Source organism: Prunus persica, chromosome G1 (assembly GCF_000346465.2).
Source record: "Prunus persica cultivar Lovell chromosome G1, Prunus_persica_NCBIv2, whole genome shotgun sequence".
NCBI classification, from domain to species: Eukaryota; Viridiplantae; Streptophyta; class Magnoliopsida; order Rosales; family Rosaceae; genus Prunus; species Prunus persica.
In genome coordinates, this window is record NC_034009.1 from 15,820,501 (window position 1) to 15,836,841 (window position 16,341).

General features: G+C 34.8%; 2 protein-coding genes across 2 annotated transcripts; one reads left to right on the plus strand and one right to left on the minus strand.

Moving 5' to 3' along the window:
• LOC18793275 (pirin-like protein) lies at positions 2,988-6,605 on the plus strand. The gene is made up of 6 exons (XM_007222577.2): positions 2,988-3,343; positions 3,516-3,565; positions 3,684-3,751; positions 3,855-3,917; positions 4,150-4,253; positions 5,742-6,605. Exons 1-6 carry the CDS (start codon positions 3,117-3,119, stop codon positions 6,214-6,216), a joined length of 987 nt encoding a protein of 328 aa, XP_007222639.1. The 5' UTR covers positions 2,988-3,116; the 3' UTR covers positions 6,217-6,605.
• Positions 7,483-12,435, minus strand: LOC18789125 (ras-related protein RABA5e). Its single transcript, XM_007223895.2, has 2 exons — positions 11,657-12,435; positions 7,483-8,210 (listed from the first exon to the last, which is right to left on the minus strand). The coding sequence occupies exons 1-2, from the start codon at positions 11,994-11,996 to the stop codon at positions 7,888-7,890; spliced, it is 663 nt and encodes a 220-aa protein (XP_007223957.1). The 5' UTR covers positions 11,997-12,435; the 3' UTR covers positions 7,483-7,887.

Genomic DNA, 16,341 nt, shown 5'->3' on the forward strand with positions numbered 1-16,341 from the left:
GTATCACTAAAGCTATGCCACTTTGAGTAAATTGCATCATTGTATAATGTGTAGTACCAAAACTCACAAAATCAAAGCTAAGTGGGGCTCACACAAAATTAGGAATAAATTCAATTCTTAGGTGGGAGGTTGTATTCTAATTCCTGGAGAACTAACCCATTAGGAATTCAACTTTTTTACCCATTATATCCTCACACAATTTTAAAAATTCCAAATTTGCCACATCTACTTTAACCCAACAGTGAGAACATTTTAGTAATTAGCACAACTCCTACTCCAATTCCATATGGTTTTAGTAAACAACTTCAATAGGAATCAATGTCTATTTTTTAAGAGGGAAAATGTTTTTTTTTTTTGTTAAAAAAAACACACAATAATGACTTTAAAAAAATCCTCAAAAGAAATTTATTATTATTATTTTTTTTATACAGATAAAAGGCATCCTTCTAAGGAAGTTCATTGATTGCATTTTCAAACCATTAATTCGATAAGTCTGATTATTGATTTTATTTTTTTTGGGCGTCTTAGATCTAGGTCCAAAACGATTAGTTGTCATTGGGTTTAGTCCTCGCGTTTTTTGTTTTAGATGTAGGTCTTTTGACATTTATTATTATTTTTTGTTGTGTCAATTTTACCTTTTGAGGTAAATAAGGAAAACACATTAAAAATCTAAAATTAATGCATTATTTCCTTGTCCAGAATTTAAATTTTGAATTTTTTCCTAGATAATATTCCTAATATATGGATAAAATATAATTTAATCAATAAAAAGTAAAGACCCACATATTATACCAATCGGTCAGACAAACACCCACATTAAATTATGTACCTAAAATAGAGGTAAATAGTGTTATTATTAGCAATGAAAAATACTTAGTGATAAATCATGTTACCTATAAGTTAGGAACATAAATTAGAAGGTTACCTATAAGTCAGATATAAAAAAAGTACATAAATACTATTACACATTATCGAAAATATGAAACAACATATATATACATATGCAATAGGCAATAGGCAATATGACATAAATGATTATTACCCGATTCAAGTCATAAAGGACAACATTGGAATAAAAAAAAGATTTAAAATATATATATATATATATTACATAAAAAAAAATTAAAAAAAGAATGTAATTCTATGTGGCACAAAAGTCAAAGAACTTGAATTAAAGTCACCAAATCTGAGGATTAAACCCAAATCCTCAATAGGAATTTAGATGTATATCAACTTTTCTATATTTTTTTTTTCAAAACCATTAATTAGGTAAGTCTTATTTGTTGGAGTCTTTCAGAAAAGAAAAAAAAAACTAATGTTTTTTCTTATTTAATTTTTTAACAAGGTGATAAGAAAGTTGTAACAAATTTGGATAATAAATTTAAGGAAACATTAAAATCAATACAAAAAATAAGGGTAAATTTGAAAACAAATGTTACCTTATTTGATGCATTAATTACATTATTTTTAGTGTAAGGAAAGTGACACATGTCATGAGGAAAAGGGAGAAGGTCTAAAAGAGAAGGCTGGAGAAAAGGTTGCTAGCATCCGTTTGGTTCATGGGACTTGGGAATGAGAAATCAATTGTTTTCCCATGTTTGGTAAGTACAGGCATGAGAAATCGTTTCCTGGCCCATGGGAAAGTAGGGGGGAAAGTGAAGTCATTCTCCCAACTTGGGTTTTGTTTGCCCACCTTATGAGAAAGTTTGGGAAAATGAGCCAATATTAAATGAATATTTTTTATGACAATTTTGTCCCCATTAACAATTTAGAATTACAATAAATCATTAAATGCATTAGTTTTTTCATTAAATGCATTAGAATTACACTAAATCGATAAATCATTAAATTCATTTATACAAACTTTGTTTTTCATTCATACTCAAAACAAACATGGGAAAGGAAATAAAGTGATATATCTCAATTACTTTCCCAGCATTACCAAACGTGAGAAATGAATCTTCTATTTCTCATCCCTTGAAAAATGATATGGGAATTTCCCCTCAAATTCATTCCGTGAATCAAACGGGGCCTTTAATAGAAATAATATAAGGGTTAGTTTCGAATTTGTGTTGTGGTGTTGTGGTACTTTTTTCTTGATCGGATTTCCTCAATTTACAATTTTGTTGACAAAGTTTGAACGAGGCCACATTAAAGCACCTAGAGATTCCAGGATTTCTTGTTGTATTGATGTTGGTTCCAAATGAATGAAAGTTCTTTATTGGATAAAAAAAAATAGAATACAGTAGAGACATAGAAATAGAGAGAGCATTTATGCCCTCTTTCCTCTTCCATTTCCATATTCAACCACCATGGATTTTGTACAATGCGAATTTGTATTGCATGTGAACGCGTTTTTAACAGTTAGAAAGACGTGTTATGCAAATTAATTACAATTCATTAAATTTTATTTCCAAAATTCTAAGAGTTCACACCTTAAAATATGATGAAATTTGTAATCTTCCTAATCATAGAATAAAAATCGTGCATTGATGATTGAGATTCTCTTGAGGTGAATAGTTTAGAAACTTTATGGGAAGGTTTTGAAAATGATTTCGTGTTTGATGACCTAAAGAGAGTGAGCAGATGACGGGAGGATGAATAATTGAATACTATATCGTCCATATGAGTAGGTCAAATCCCATATTTCAGTTTCACACTTGACAGAAGAAAGAAGAAAGATGTATTTGACAAAATGGGCAAGGCAAGGTCTTCATCTTCTTCTCCAAAGCTCACATCCTCTAACCTCATGGTGACAAGAGGTTGACATCACCAATCATGATTGGTCCAAGGAGGCCATGTGGTCCCCACTCCCATATTTTCCCCCGCATCCAACTTCCTTCTTTCCTTTTCCTTGTGTATGTCAGACCCAGTCACCCAACCAACCCAACCCCCCAAAAAAAATCAAACAATTTTAAAACAATTTAAAAAAATAAAAATAAAAGCCTTTTCTTTGGTGTTTTTTTTTTCCATTCCGCTGCTTTCTCTTCCACACTGCTGCTCATCAAAGGGAAGGCTCAAAGTCGTTATATATATCGTATCATGGAAGTTATAAAGACACGCATCCAACTTCTCAAGCTGTACACCAAAACCCTTATAAAAGAAGCAGCAGCTTTATGAGAGATATTATTTCTATAGCTACAACAAGATACAGCAAGTTACTGTTTAGCAAACCCAACAACCGCCACATCAAAACCATTGTTCCTTCCATTATCAGAAACATCATGTCTGAATCGGATCATCAATCCCCTGCTTTTACCTCCCCAAAAATGGTGGTCAAGAAGATCCTCGCCAAGTCCCAATCTGAGGGCGATGGCGCTACTGTCAGGAGAGCCATTGGAAGGTTTGGTTCATGGTTTTTTGCCCATTTGATATTTTTTTCATATTTCCTCTGCTCTGTTTTGGGATTTCAAATCCTCGTTTCAATTTATGGGTTCTCGTGTTCATAAGTTTTCGACTTCTGGGTTTTCCTTGCTTTGTGGATTAATTCTGTTTCTTGGGCATTTGATTTTCAGCCGTGATTTGAGGAACCTGGATCCATTTCTCATGCTAGATGATTTTTCAGGTATATTATATACTTACATGTCTGTAAACTTTGTTATTAATTTTCATGTCTCAGTTCCATTTTGGATGATGAGATTGATTTTGTGTTGACATTGTTGTTTTTTATTTTGATCTTGCAGTATCCCCTCCTGCTGGATTTCCTGATCATCCTCACAGAGGTTTTGAGACTGTCACCTACATGCTACAGGTATTTTTATTTTTATTTTTGGTTACTTTTTCAGAAACATATTTGGATTCTGGATTTCTGATTTCATTAAAGAATTCAATTTACAATTTTACTGGGGTTTCAGGGAGGCATCACTCACCAAGACTTTGCAGGGCATAAGGGTACAATCTGGGCTGGAGATGTGCAGGTAACTATTGATTTCATAATGCTAAGATCACTAAATTTATTCACCAAATTTCTTTTTTTCTTCGTAAAACAAATTGTGTGTTCGTATGCGTATCAATACCTTACTTGTTGGAAATCAACCAGCTTCAAAGTAGGCTCAAATTCAAAATCAATAAAGAACTGTCACATAATTTTTGATGATTCTTATACCATTGGACATGTATTAAGCTGTGTTGGATTTGATTTTGTGGCAGTGGATGACAGCAGGCAGAGGAATAGTTCATTCTGAAATGCCTGCTGGAGAAGGACCCAACACAGGCTTGCAGCTCTGGATCAATCTATCCCGCAAAGACAAAATGTACGTACTTCCTCATTCTTCTTTTCATCCACAGCACAAAATTTATGGTGTCTATAATAATTTTGTCTCTTTTTTTGGTGTTGTTGCTACCCCGTTTCTACTAATACTTTAAAGGATTAATCTTTAGAATAAAAATAAGGCAGCCATGGCTGATTTTTTTTATAGAGACACTGGTTTGCAGTCAGTCTCTTTTGGAGGCCAGTCGCAACTGGCCACTTCTTGGGAGACTAGCGCATGGCTGGCCCTGATGAGGCCAACAACAACGTCACAATAGCCTATTTTAAGAACTTAAACATATTGAACAATAAAAACTAATTAAGAGTTAAAATTAGGATTAACCAGTTCTTGATTTAGCGGTAATTTTCTTTCTAATATTAAAAAAGATTCGAAGTCCGTTCTTTTGGCAAACAAGTCCTCTCATTTTCTTCTTGGTGTTTAATAAAAGTTTCTCCCGTACTGTCGAGATGTTCTAAGAAGAAGTTAAAATTAGGAATATTTTGAGAGGATAGGTGAATGAATTGAGATATAAATTGGTTGATGATATTAGGATAAGAGTTGTAATTTTGTTTTTTTCTCCCAATCAAAAGGTGTAGGTTTTGTGGAAATGTTGACGTTATATTCGGTGAATATGACTGGTATCTGTAATTTTGTGTGTAAACTGGATCTATCTGGATCCTTTTTGTAGGCTGACATAATATTCATAGTATATTGCCAAACGAAATTTCCAAAACTGTTTTGTATTCACACTGGCCCCCAGTTGACCATTTATGCATAAAATTATAATGCCCAATATGTGGCCAACTCACCACGCGTCCACGCCTGCTTTTTTTATTTTATTTTTTTGGTACATCTGGTTTCTGCATCTTTAAATTAAAACAGTTGACCATGGAATGCTCATTACATGTGGTTTCGGTGGAACTCTATTAACAATTCAAATAATAATAAAAAAGAAACTAAAGTTTGTTTGTTTAACTTATGTTGATTTACTAAAACCTTTTTCTATTTCTTCTTCCATCTCTTTCCTCTTCTTCTGCCTCTACTCTAAGGCATTTACAATGTTACTGAGGGATTGAAAATGGTGTATATTACATTTTTATAGATTTCTGAGTTTATTTTTCTGTATGAATATAAGCGATAATATAAATTATAAGGAGATGGGATTTCTCACACACAATCTACTAAGGTGTCATATGGGTTCGAATGTAAGGCCACTGATATGCAAAATAAGACCATTTTAAAGAGTAAATTTTTTTATTTTTTTAAATTTAATTAATTATTAATTTAGCGGTATTCTTCTCCATTTGATTTTAAAATTTTGTAAGTTTGAATCCCCACTTCTCCATATGTATATATATATATATATATATGTTTATTTATTTCAAGGAGTTTGAATTGAATTAAATTTTCAATTGATTGAAAGTGGAATCGGTCATGGTGTTCTAAATTGAATAAAGAAGCTGTTACTTATGTATTTATTTATTTTTGCAGGATTGAGCCAAGATATCAAGAACTCCTATGTAAGGACATAAGGAGGGCAGAGAAAGATGGAGTTGAAGTCAGAGTTATAGCAGGAGAAACAATGGGAGTTAGCTCCCCTGTTTTCACCCGAACCCCGGCATTGTTCTTCGATTTCACCTTAAAACCCAAAGCTCAACTTCATCAAAGCATACCAGAAACCTGGACTTCCTTTGTATACATAATTGAAGGAGAAGGTGTGTTTGGGTCAACGCATGCATCAGCTCATCATGTGCTTGTTTTGGGTCCTGGAGATGGTCTAAGTGTCTGCAACAAGACATCAGAGCCGTTGAGATTTGTGTTGGTGGGAGGGCAACCCATCAATGAGCCAGTGGTTCAGCATGGGCCTTTTGTGATGAACTCACAAGATGAAATTAACCAAACTATTCAGGATTATCATTATGGCCAGAATGGATTTGAAATGGCCAAGTCTTGGAGGTCTCAATGAGTTTGAGGAACCCAAAAAAAAAAAATTTGAAAAAACAGAAGGAAAAATGGATTAAAACCCCTCAAGTTCTAGAAGAAAATGTGAGGTGAGGGCAAAGAAGAAGAATAAGATAAAGCAACTATCTTTATCAGTGTCACTATCTCCATCCATATAAGCAATTGAGTGGGAAGTGAAAAGAAAGATTTCAACAGACATTAGGGGCAAAAGCTTCTAGAAGATTCCAAGCTTATGCTGGTTACCCACTGAAGTCATGATGGTGGGTCAGCTTATCTTGGTTGATTTTTTTTCTTTTTCTTTCAACAAGATTATGCTTTTTATTTTTATTGTATTTTGTCTTAAAAGTAATCTTTGTGGTAATTGATGGTTTGAATTTGATTAGATTTTGCTTACTTTGGCATTGTCTTGGTGATTTTTTTTCTATTGGGTTTTGATGGTGGTGGAAATAGTGGTAGGGTTGGCTTTTTCTTGTGAGTTGGGTTCTCAATCATATCTAACACCCCAAACTGATCTTCCACCTACAATGTGATTGCTGGAACCACTTCTCAGACACACTAAAGAGTTGAATTTTGTGACAAAGGTTGATTTGTGCTAGAACACGGATCTTTGGGGTGGTGGTGCACCATTGAAAAATTTCAACTTTGTGGCAAAATGAGAAGTGAGGTTAGGCAAGCAAGCAACCAACTGCCATCTCATTACTCATTCCAAGATGTGAATAGGTAGATATTGATCCCACAACACAAAACTAGTGCCTCCAAGTTTTCTCTTCCTTCACAAATTTACCATCAAATTATCTCATTCCTCGCAAATTTGGTGACCGTAACATTATTGTTCGTTAAACAGATAAATTGGTTAGCAACCAATCTTATAACCTTAGCAACGGCGTCAATTTTTCCTACATGCCAGGAAAAGAAAAAGAATCCAAGCAAAAACAAACCAAAAAAGAAAAAGAAAAAAGAGAGAGTATATGCTGGCACACAATCATCAATCAAGGCCACATCAGAATGGTCGGTTGCAAATGTGCACGTTAAGCTTCTTTACTAGAAAATCTCATACAACTGGATACGCGAAATTCAAAGAATGTAGCTGCCAACTTAATCAGCTCACCAGACCACACCTCATAAAAGAAAGTGGCTGTGTAAAAACGTGTTTCCATGAACAAGTAAAAGGTTTGACTCCTTTTTCTGCAGTTCACTAGAAAATCGCATACAACCTGCTGGCAAAACACTTTATAAACTTCTAGGATTCAAATCACAGAATACATTTCACAAAAGAAAGTCTGCTAAAATCTTTTCTTTGATAAATGCGCATGTCCCGAATCAGAATAACATCATTTGATGTTTTCTTCACTGCACTATAAAATCACATACAACTTCTGTCTACTTGCTGAACTTAATTACTCCGAACAAATACAATCACACAAAACAAAATGGGTGCCTGCCTTCTTTTTCTAGCAGTTACATGGCTTGTATCCAGAGTGAAAAAAAAACCTTGACTTGTTTTACAAGAACTAAAGATAACGTTTTCTTTGTATAATATTGACTTATTTGGAAACCTTTAAGTAGATATCCAGTACCAAACAAACAAACCAATTGACGAACTAAATTGAATAACCAGCCTTGGAAATGCCCTCAAGTGCCCATTCCTACACGTTTTTCAGAGACGTAAACCATATCACCCGGAACAGCAAGAAAAGTAGCCCTGACTTTTCTTTGATCCATCTGCCCCGTTATTAACGAGGCTTACCCTGTTGACAGATAATTCTGCTTTGTAAGTGTCTGAGTTCAAGACCTTCCGGCTGACATTGTTATATATTTCTTGAATAACAAGCTCAAATGCCTTTATAACATTTGTTGAGTCCAGGGCAGATGTCTCCATGAAGAACAACCCCTCTGCTTCAGCAAGGCCTTTACCATCCTCAACACTGACATCCCTAATATTCTCTAAATCACATTTGTTCCCCACTAACATCATTGCCACAGTTGTATCCGAATGAGCTGCAGCATTGATTAATCAAGCTCAAATAATTAACACATCGAACCCCAAGAGCATAATAAAAGAATTAGTGATAAAACAAGAAATGGAGATTATGGCAACCAAAAAGTAATCATCAATAAGCAAAGAGTTGAGCAATCTGGATATTGAAACAATAACAAGGATACATTCAGTAAATACATGCAGTAAAACAAATTAAATGATATACATAATCAGTTATTACAATCCAAGCTATCTTTATTGAAGAAAAGGGACATGAAGAGCTGACAAGAAAACTCAGTTTACAAAATCATTCAAACGTAAAATAATAGCAAGGTGCAAATATATTACACAAGGTATGTATTTCTTGATAAGACAGTGTTGCTTTCACTACAATAGAACTGTTGCTAGAAATTTGGGTCCTGGAGATCCATTGGCTTTATGTGCCATGCTGTGAGTAGAAGCCCTCACATATCTCTAAACACCCTAAATTCCTGTTTAGGGCAGAACCAATCCTAGGTTTGTCGTATGAGTATGACGACAAGAAACTTTATAAGCTGACCAACTGGCACCACTTCGGGATGCCACCACATCATTTTTAATGAGACACCATATCTCATGCAAATATTTCATGATTTGAATTCCTAATGAAGAAAGATCTCACATCATACCTAAAAATGTTTCATCACCCCTTGATGCCGGGGCCAAGTTCAAAAGTATAATAAAAGAGGGTCTTTCTTGTTTCTTACTCTCTAGGTCAGATGATTAATGTATTAGGTAATGTCTTTAGAGTTCGTAAGTATACTAATATGGATCTTTCCATATTCATGCACTAATGACCCTATAAAAGGGGATACAAAAAAAACAGAGTTGTTGACAGAACTAGTGCATGAATCACAGCTTGGCTTGGAGCAATTCCAAGAAACCTTCGGTGTGATGCCAGATTTTTTTCTAATTTCTCTATTGGACATCAGAGATTCCTTCATATTTGATTTTAGAAGCCATAGGTTTGGTACAATTTTATCTACCAGTGGAACAAAAATCTCAAGATTGAAGATCAATCGAGATTTCCAAGCTATACAAAGCATGCAATGCTGCATCTGTAGATCAGACAGGCCATACAGAATAATCCAAAAGAAAATAGATACTTCAATACTCATTTATTCATATACAGTGATTGACACCATGTTGGTTTGTATGGTTAAGATTCAAGGTCTCATAACAACCCTTGTTGAATGACCAGATTTACAGTTCATGTTGTGAGACATTTAAGTCAACATGTGGCATTATACAGTATCATACCTCCAGATGAGAGATGAGATAGTGGTGATTTTCAAATGTGTAAGGTCCATGTTGGGCTAGTGTTAATATATTTGACTAAAAAAGAAAAGTTGAAGAAGGGAGAATGATATAGAGTATGAACGTTGACAACTTTTTTAGGGAAATGGGCATGAAAGAAGTTACCTTGGAGCATAAAACAAGAGTAAAGGTCACTAAATCAATAAACATATAAAAAAACTGGAAAGGATTTTTTTTTTTTTTTTGGAGGAGAGGTGGGGTTGATGTGGGGGTGGTAGGCATTGTATACAGGCATTATACTAAAGATTAAGAGGTGCAGTTTGAGGGGGATGGACTGGATTAATACACTAAATAGAGAAGTCGTCTGCTTGAAAAACTTTTCGGGGAGCAGGAAATTAAGTGAATGGTGCTAGTTTGTCATAGGGTCTTGTATTGTTACTAGTTTGTCAAAAAATTTCAGAAGGGCTTAAGTTAGATTAGATTAATACTCTTCATAAATTGTTTCACAAGGGGATGGTCCATGCAGGGTTTAAATGAAGAGAAAATAAATTCACCTAACTAACAAAAAAAAACAACTTGGTGATCAATCCTAAGTTCCTAACTCAAAGAAACTAGGTGACCATGGCAAAAAGGAATTAATAATGTTAACAAAAGAAATGGCTTGATCATAACCATCATGAAGATGTAGCACCAAGAAAAAAGACCTAAAGGAAAAGCTTATGCGAAGAAAGTGCACAGAATGGTTGTGTGAGCCAGCAAGTGGTTGGAGAGGAGTAGCTAACACAAGAAACCATGAATAGACTCAACTGATATTCATAAGAAAAAGAAACGGTTCAGACAAAAAAAAAAAAAAAAAAGGAAAAAGAAAGGGTTGAAAATAAAGGAGTGCCATTGTGGGCGCAAAAAACCTATGTATTTCACTACTGAAAGTATCGTTTGTTTGTTTGTTTGTTTGTTTCTTTTAAAATAACTAAGAACATAACAATTACAATAACAATGGACAAGCAGTTCACCAGCACAATACAATAGAAAGACTGTATTTGACTACCGGAAAATGAAAAGAAGTTGTTTTAATTAACATTAATTGTAAAGTCTGAATTTTTCAGAAAAGAAATAAGGTAGAGATGGAACCCCTGCTAAACCATAAAAAGAGCTTTACAATAAGGTTGACTGAATTTTTGGAAATAAGGGGACACTGGGGATTAAATGACAAGTTCTTGCTAGCCTAATTCAGACATATAACAAGATCAACTAACAGAGGCATAAACTTAATGTGGTAACTTTTTCAATAAGAACTTCATGGGGTATCTAAATACCATACAAGACATTTGGTTAACCAGATGGTCTGATAGGAAAGCAAATCCCTGAACCCTGACTAAAAAATCCAATTAGGAGTTCTAAAAGAGCCATCCTTACACTTGCTGATGCTCTTTCACAAATAAATTCAGATGGTCAAAACTGTTACTTTCAGATGTACCACCGTAGTACTCATATCTCTGATGCTATAATCAGCCAATCGTCGTTTATCTATCAAACATCTCCTTACAAACATAAAGGTTCCTATATATAATATATTATACCTCCTTAAAAAAGCTCCCATGCCACACTACATACATTCTACCGCGAAGTGTTAAATGTGGATGTGCATGTGTATGTGTCTTGATTTTTATCAAATCCCTAAATCAGATATAATAAGACGGCCAAAACCATCCAATTATCTGGATTTTCTCAACTAGCCAAAAGATGCACCTAAGGCCTAGATTCTACAGCCAAATGAACATAGAATTATTTATACCATTGGCTCCTGGAACCTATTTAAAAGAAAGCATACATATTCTAGTCAACATAAGCAGAACCTTCTTTCAAGTTTAAGAGAATTTACAGCACCACCACCCAAAAACAAAAACAAAAAAGAAATAAAGCTTTCTTCAAAATGAAGTCTTCAACCATAGAATTTATAATCATAAGCTTAGATCTAAAGTCATATCCACCCAAATCAAACCCAAAAAGCCACCAAAACCCACAAACAGAAAAAACAAACACAAACCCACAAACTCAACCACCATAATTTATCAAAATTCTCCCTACTTTAGCATTTCATAGCTTAAGAATCATAGCACCAAAATCAAAAGCAAAAACAGCAAATGTCCCAAGTAAGCAAGCAACTTACTCTTGAGCTCATCGAGCCAGCGACCGACGCTCTCAAAAGTGGTCTTGCGAGTGATATCATAGACAATGAGAGCTCCAACAGCGCCACGGTAGTAGGCAGAGGTGACAGCCCTGAAGCGCTCTTGGCCAGCAGTGTCCCAAATCTGAGCCTTGACCTCTTTGCCATCGATTTCCATGCTCTGTGTCTGAAACTCCACCCCAATTGTGGCCTTGGAGTGCGCATTGAACTCGTTGCGCGCATAGCGAGACAGCAAGTTCGATTTCCCGACCGCGGAGTCTCCAATTATCACGATCTTAAACAGGTACTCTTCCCCTGACCCCTCCTCGTCTGAAGACGACATGTCGTCTTTCTGGGTCTTCTCTTCTTTCTGCTCTGTTTCCTTTCTAGGTTTCTTCGTTGAAGTTGTTTAGCAGAGAATTGAGCTCGCAGTTCGAGAATGGAGAGAATGGGTGTGAGTTTTTTTTTTTTTTTTTCCCCTTTTTTGCAGGGGAGATACACAGCAGAGCAGAGCAGAGGATAAAGACAGGAAGACGATGGTGCGAATTTTGGACAGCAAGGGAAAGAAGAAACGATGATGTATTGAGCTGGCAGAAGGACATACTGCGCATGTAGCGCCCTCATTACAGATTTTTTTGGGCATCTTTTTTCTCTTTTTATTTTATTTTATTTTAATTTAATTCATTTATTATTTTCTAATTTATTCTTGGTGGAGGTTACAAATGGATTTGGCATCTTCTATTAAATCTATATATATAAAGCAAAAGACAGAGAATGGTGAAACATTCAAAATACTAGAAAATGTCCTTGGTTAATGCAAACATTAAGAATTAAAAGAAAAAGAAAAAGCAGATAATTGATCCTATTTTTATGGAACACAACTACCCATTATCTTTTTTAATTCTAAAATAAATTTACTTATTTTTTTTTAAAAATCTCTGGCAAGCGCAGAAGCGCGTGCAGAGAGGCTAGTATTTTTTTTAAAAAAACAAAATTCTGTTTCCATTAATATTTTTTCACAATGATGATGCGCATGTTAATTATGTAGTTTCTTCTACTTGAACCTATCGCTTTGCTATTCCTACCCAGCACATTAGTGATTGGGTGAATTATTTTTTCAAGTTCTGCTGGGGGAAAACACAGTGGTCTACAACGGAATTTTGGTGGACTAGTGTTTGACACCCTTACTTGAGCGATTTAGTTTTTTAATTTATGGGATGATATAATGGTTTTTAACTGTCAGTAACTTTGCTTCTTATGCAATGTCATTGGTAATTTTACAGACTCATTTAAATTCTTTTACCATGAAGATGAAGTTAGATTTGGATTTCAAAAGGCCGACCTTAACTAACCTGCCCAGAGTAGATGCGGGTACCTATTTTTTCATTAAAATTTAGCTAAAAACACACAAAAGTTATTTAAGAAGGAAAATATTTTTGCTCACTACTTTAATCTAAGGTATATGCTCACCACCTTTTTTAATACATAACTCGTGTCCATAGACCTAACCATGGTTAACTTTTTACTTTAATTTATTTAACCATGCTATTCTCACCACATTTTATATACCACATTTTCATACCACATGATGTGGTACCTTACTTGGACATGCCACCTCATTTAATTTAATTTTATATTTTTTAATTTTTTAATTAAAAACCCTAGTGAAAAAATTGATTAGATCTTACGTTTAATTCTCCACTCTGTCTCTTTCTTCTCTTTCCCACCGCGGCAACCTCCTCCCTTCTTGTCCTTCCAGCCATTCTCCATTCTTTTAGTTGATTCTTATTTGATTTCTAGCAAACCATCTTTTCTTTCCTTTTTATTTTATAAAGAATGATTTTATCTAATTGTTTCATTGAAAATTAAAGGAGTCGAAGGAAGAAAAATGTCTATATCATGTTAAGGGTTATGGGCCATTGTTCATGGCTGAAAGTTCTCAGATATCGATGTATCTACGATGATTGGTCTTTTCCTATTAATTGCATTGATTCTGCTGTGTTTTTCTAATTTACTCTTTTGTATCTTTTGTGTTGTTTTTTCCATTTGTTCTGGAAATTAAGGAGGGAGGGAGAATGAAGGGTTTAGGGTTTAGAGGGACTTTCAAGAGCAAAGAGGAAATTGATTGGGGGAGACGAAGAGTGGTGGAGGAGGAGGATGCAAGAATATGAGAAGTCTGATAAAGTTTATATTATAACAATTATTAAATATATTAACCGAAATAAATGAAAAATAAGATAATTTAAAATGAAATTAAATGAGGTGGTATGTCCAAGTAAGGTGTTACATCATGTTGTATGAAAATGTGGTATACAAAATGTGGTAAGAATAACATTACTCTTTAACCTAAGGTATATGCTCACCGCCTTTTTTAATACATGACCCGTGTCCATAGACTTAATTATGGTTAACGTTTTACTTTAATTTATGTAATCATAGTTATGCTTATGGACACGTGTTAATTATTGAGAAGGTGGTGAACATACACCTTGGATTAAAGTGGGAAGCACTCATTTGAGGAACTCTCTATAAAATTTAAACTTCAATCATACTCCCTAAATTAAAGAGTCATAACTAATATATTTATTTTTTAATTTAAAATTAATCCATTTCTATATATATCATTAATTAAAAGTTTAAAACATACATAAAACGAAGTATCAATAAATTATAGGGGGCCACCTGATACCCACCCACCAAATACCACGACTACTGCCCTCTTCCCCTCCTAACCTCCAGCCTTATCTCTCTCTCTCTCTCAAATGGTAACATTGGAGAAGGAAAGCGGCTCGACGTCGCTTATCTTTATGAAGACTAGGAGGAGAGACTTTGGCAGCGAGTCGAAGCGGTCGTTGTCCGTGGGCAATGGTTCTGGGTACCCTAAAGAAGGTGATATATGGGCCAATAGACGCCATCTTTCTTATGGGTTTGTTTATTGGTGTGGGTCTGATTAAAATGAATTAGATTAGGGATAGATGGGACGGTCCCATGAACATGTTATGGGCTATAGCCCAGGGGACATTTTTTTTTTTTGTGGACTAAATTAATACTCTAGCCTAGGCAATTAGTCGGCTGACAAGAAGAAAGAACATAGAGGAAGAAGAAAGAAAGAAAAAGGAACAATAATAAAGAGAGAAAGAGAGGAGGAAAAATAATTTTTTAAAAAAAAATAGAGGGGGAGATGCTAAACAATTGGAAAGAAAGAGAGAGAGAGAGAACAAAAAAAAGGGGAGAAAAGTGGAAATAGAATAAAGAAACGGATGTGTGCATTGGGGATGAGATATGTGTTTTTATTTTATTTTTACTTCAATTCCTTCTAAATATTTTCTATACATGTGTAGTTCTCCTCTGTTTTTTTTCTTCTTTGTTTCCCTTCAATCCCTTTCAAAAATTTCAACAATCTTATCAATAATTCCAAGATTTTTGTCTGTTTCAAATGTCAGTATAATAATAATAAAGTTCTAAATATGATGAAGAAAATATATTGAAATAAGAGGGCTTATTATTATTATTTTTGGTAATAAACAAGGGCTTATAATTTACCCCAAAAAAAAAAAATTTAGTCCACAAATTTAGCCCATGCTATTTTCAAATTCTGAGTCCGTCCCTTGAAAACTCTGATTTTGTTTGAAAGAGCGTTTGAAGGTTTTGAAGCAACTTTACAGGTTTTGTTTAATATAATTGAGAGAGAGGGAGAGAGAGAGGACGAAAGGAGGAGGAGGTGGAGGGTACAGGTGGTTTCTGTCAGTCTGGGGTGGAGTGGGCAGCTATGTGGGGATGATTGTTTGGGTTCTTTACTCTGTTTTTTTTTTGTTTTTTTTTGTTTTTTGTTTTTAAGTTGTGTTTTTGTTTTTGTTTTAAAGTATTATTGTGTTGATAATAACGGCGTCGATGAATCTAGGATATGCCTTCAAATTGACAGATTTAAGAAATTGGACTCGGTGACCAAATTTGATTTCGAGCCAAATTTCAGTAACAAAAAATGTAATTAACTCAAAAATAAAGGAAAAGTTTTGCTCAAACAACAATATAATCTTCCAATTCATCCATGCACCTCTCTCACTCGAAAGGAGAGAAACCCTAGCCTCTAAAACTCCACAGAGGGTGGAGGAAGAAGCGTTATTGCCCCTCATCCCCTCCTCTCTCCTCACTTTTTTCTTTTGAGTTAGTGAATAAGTCCACTTAGGACGTTTTGAATAAAAAGCCCCTTGCAGTGATTTCTTCTAAGCAATGCTCAGATTGAAGTTCCCTGTCACCACTTTTAGGCATTCTCAAACAAATCCTTCTCCCAAAACACGCTTTATAATACTGCTAATGTTCTCTAAATTTGGGTCTACATCATCTTTGACAGAGGTTGCTTCAAATCGCCCAATTATTTTTTTTTTGTCAAGGTGAGTGTTTTCATTTATTGGTTCGCTCTTATACGCAGGTAGATTGTTGGAAACCATGTTTTTCCCAAATCTAATACAAATGCAATGGTGGGTGTGGCTGTGACGTTGCTTATTCAGATGGTGGTGGTAGGGTTCGCTTAGGAGCATGGGTTGGTTTAAGGTTTCGGTTATGTTGGGTATGTGAACTCTGTTTGGACTTATGGTTAATTATGGTGATGTGAGTTAGTAGTTTTAGTGGGTCTTACCCGATACGACAAGAAAACTTGAGCTGGACTCACAGAATTAATGACATAGCTC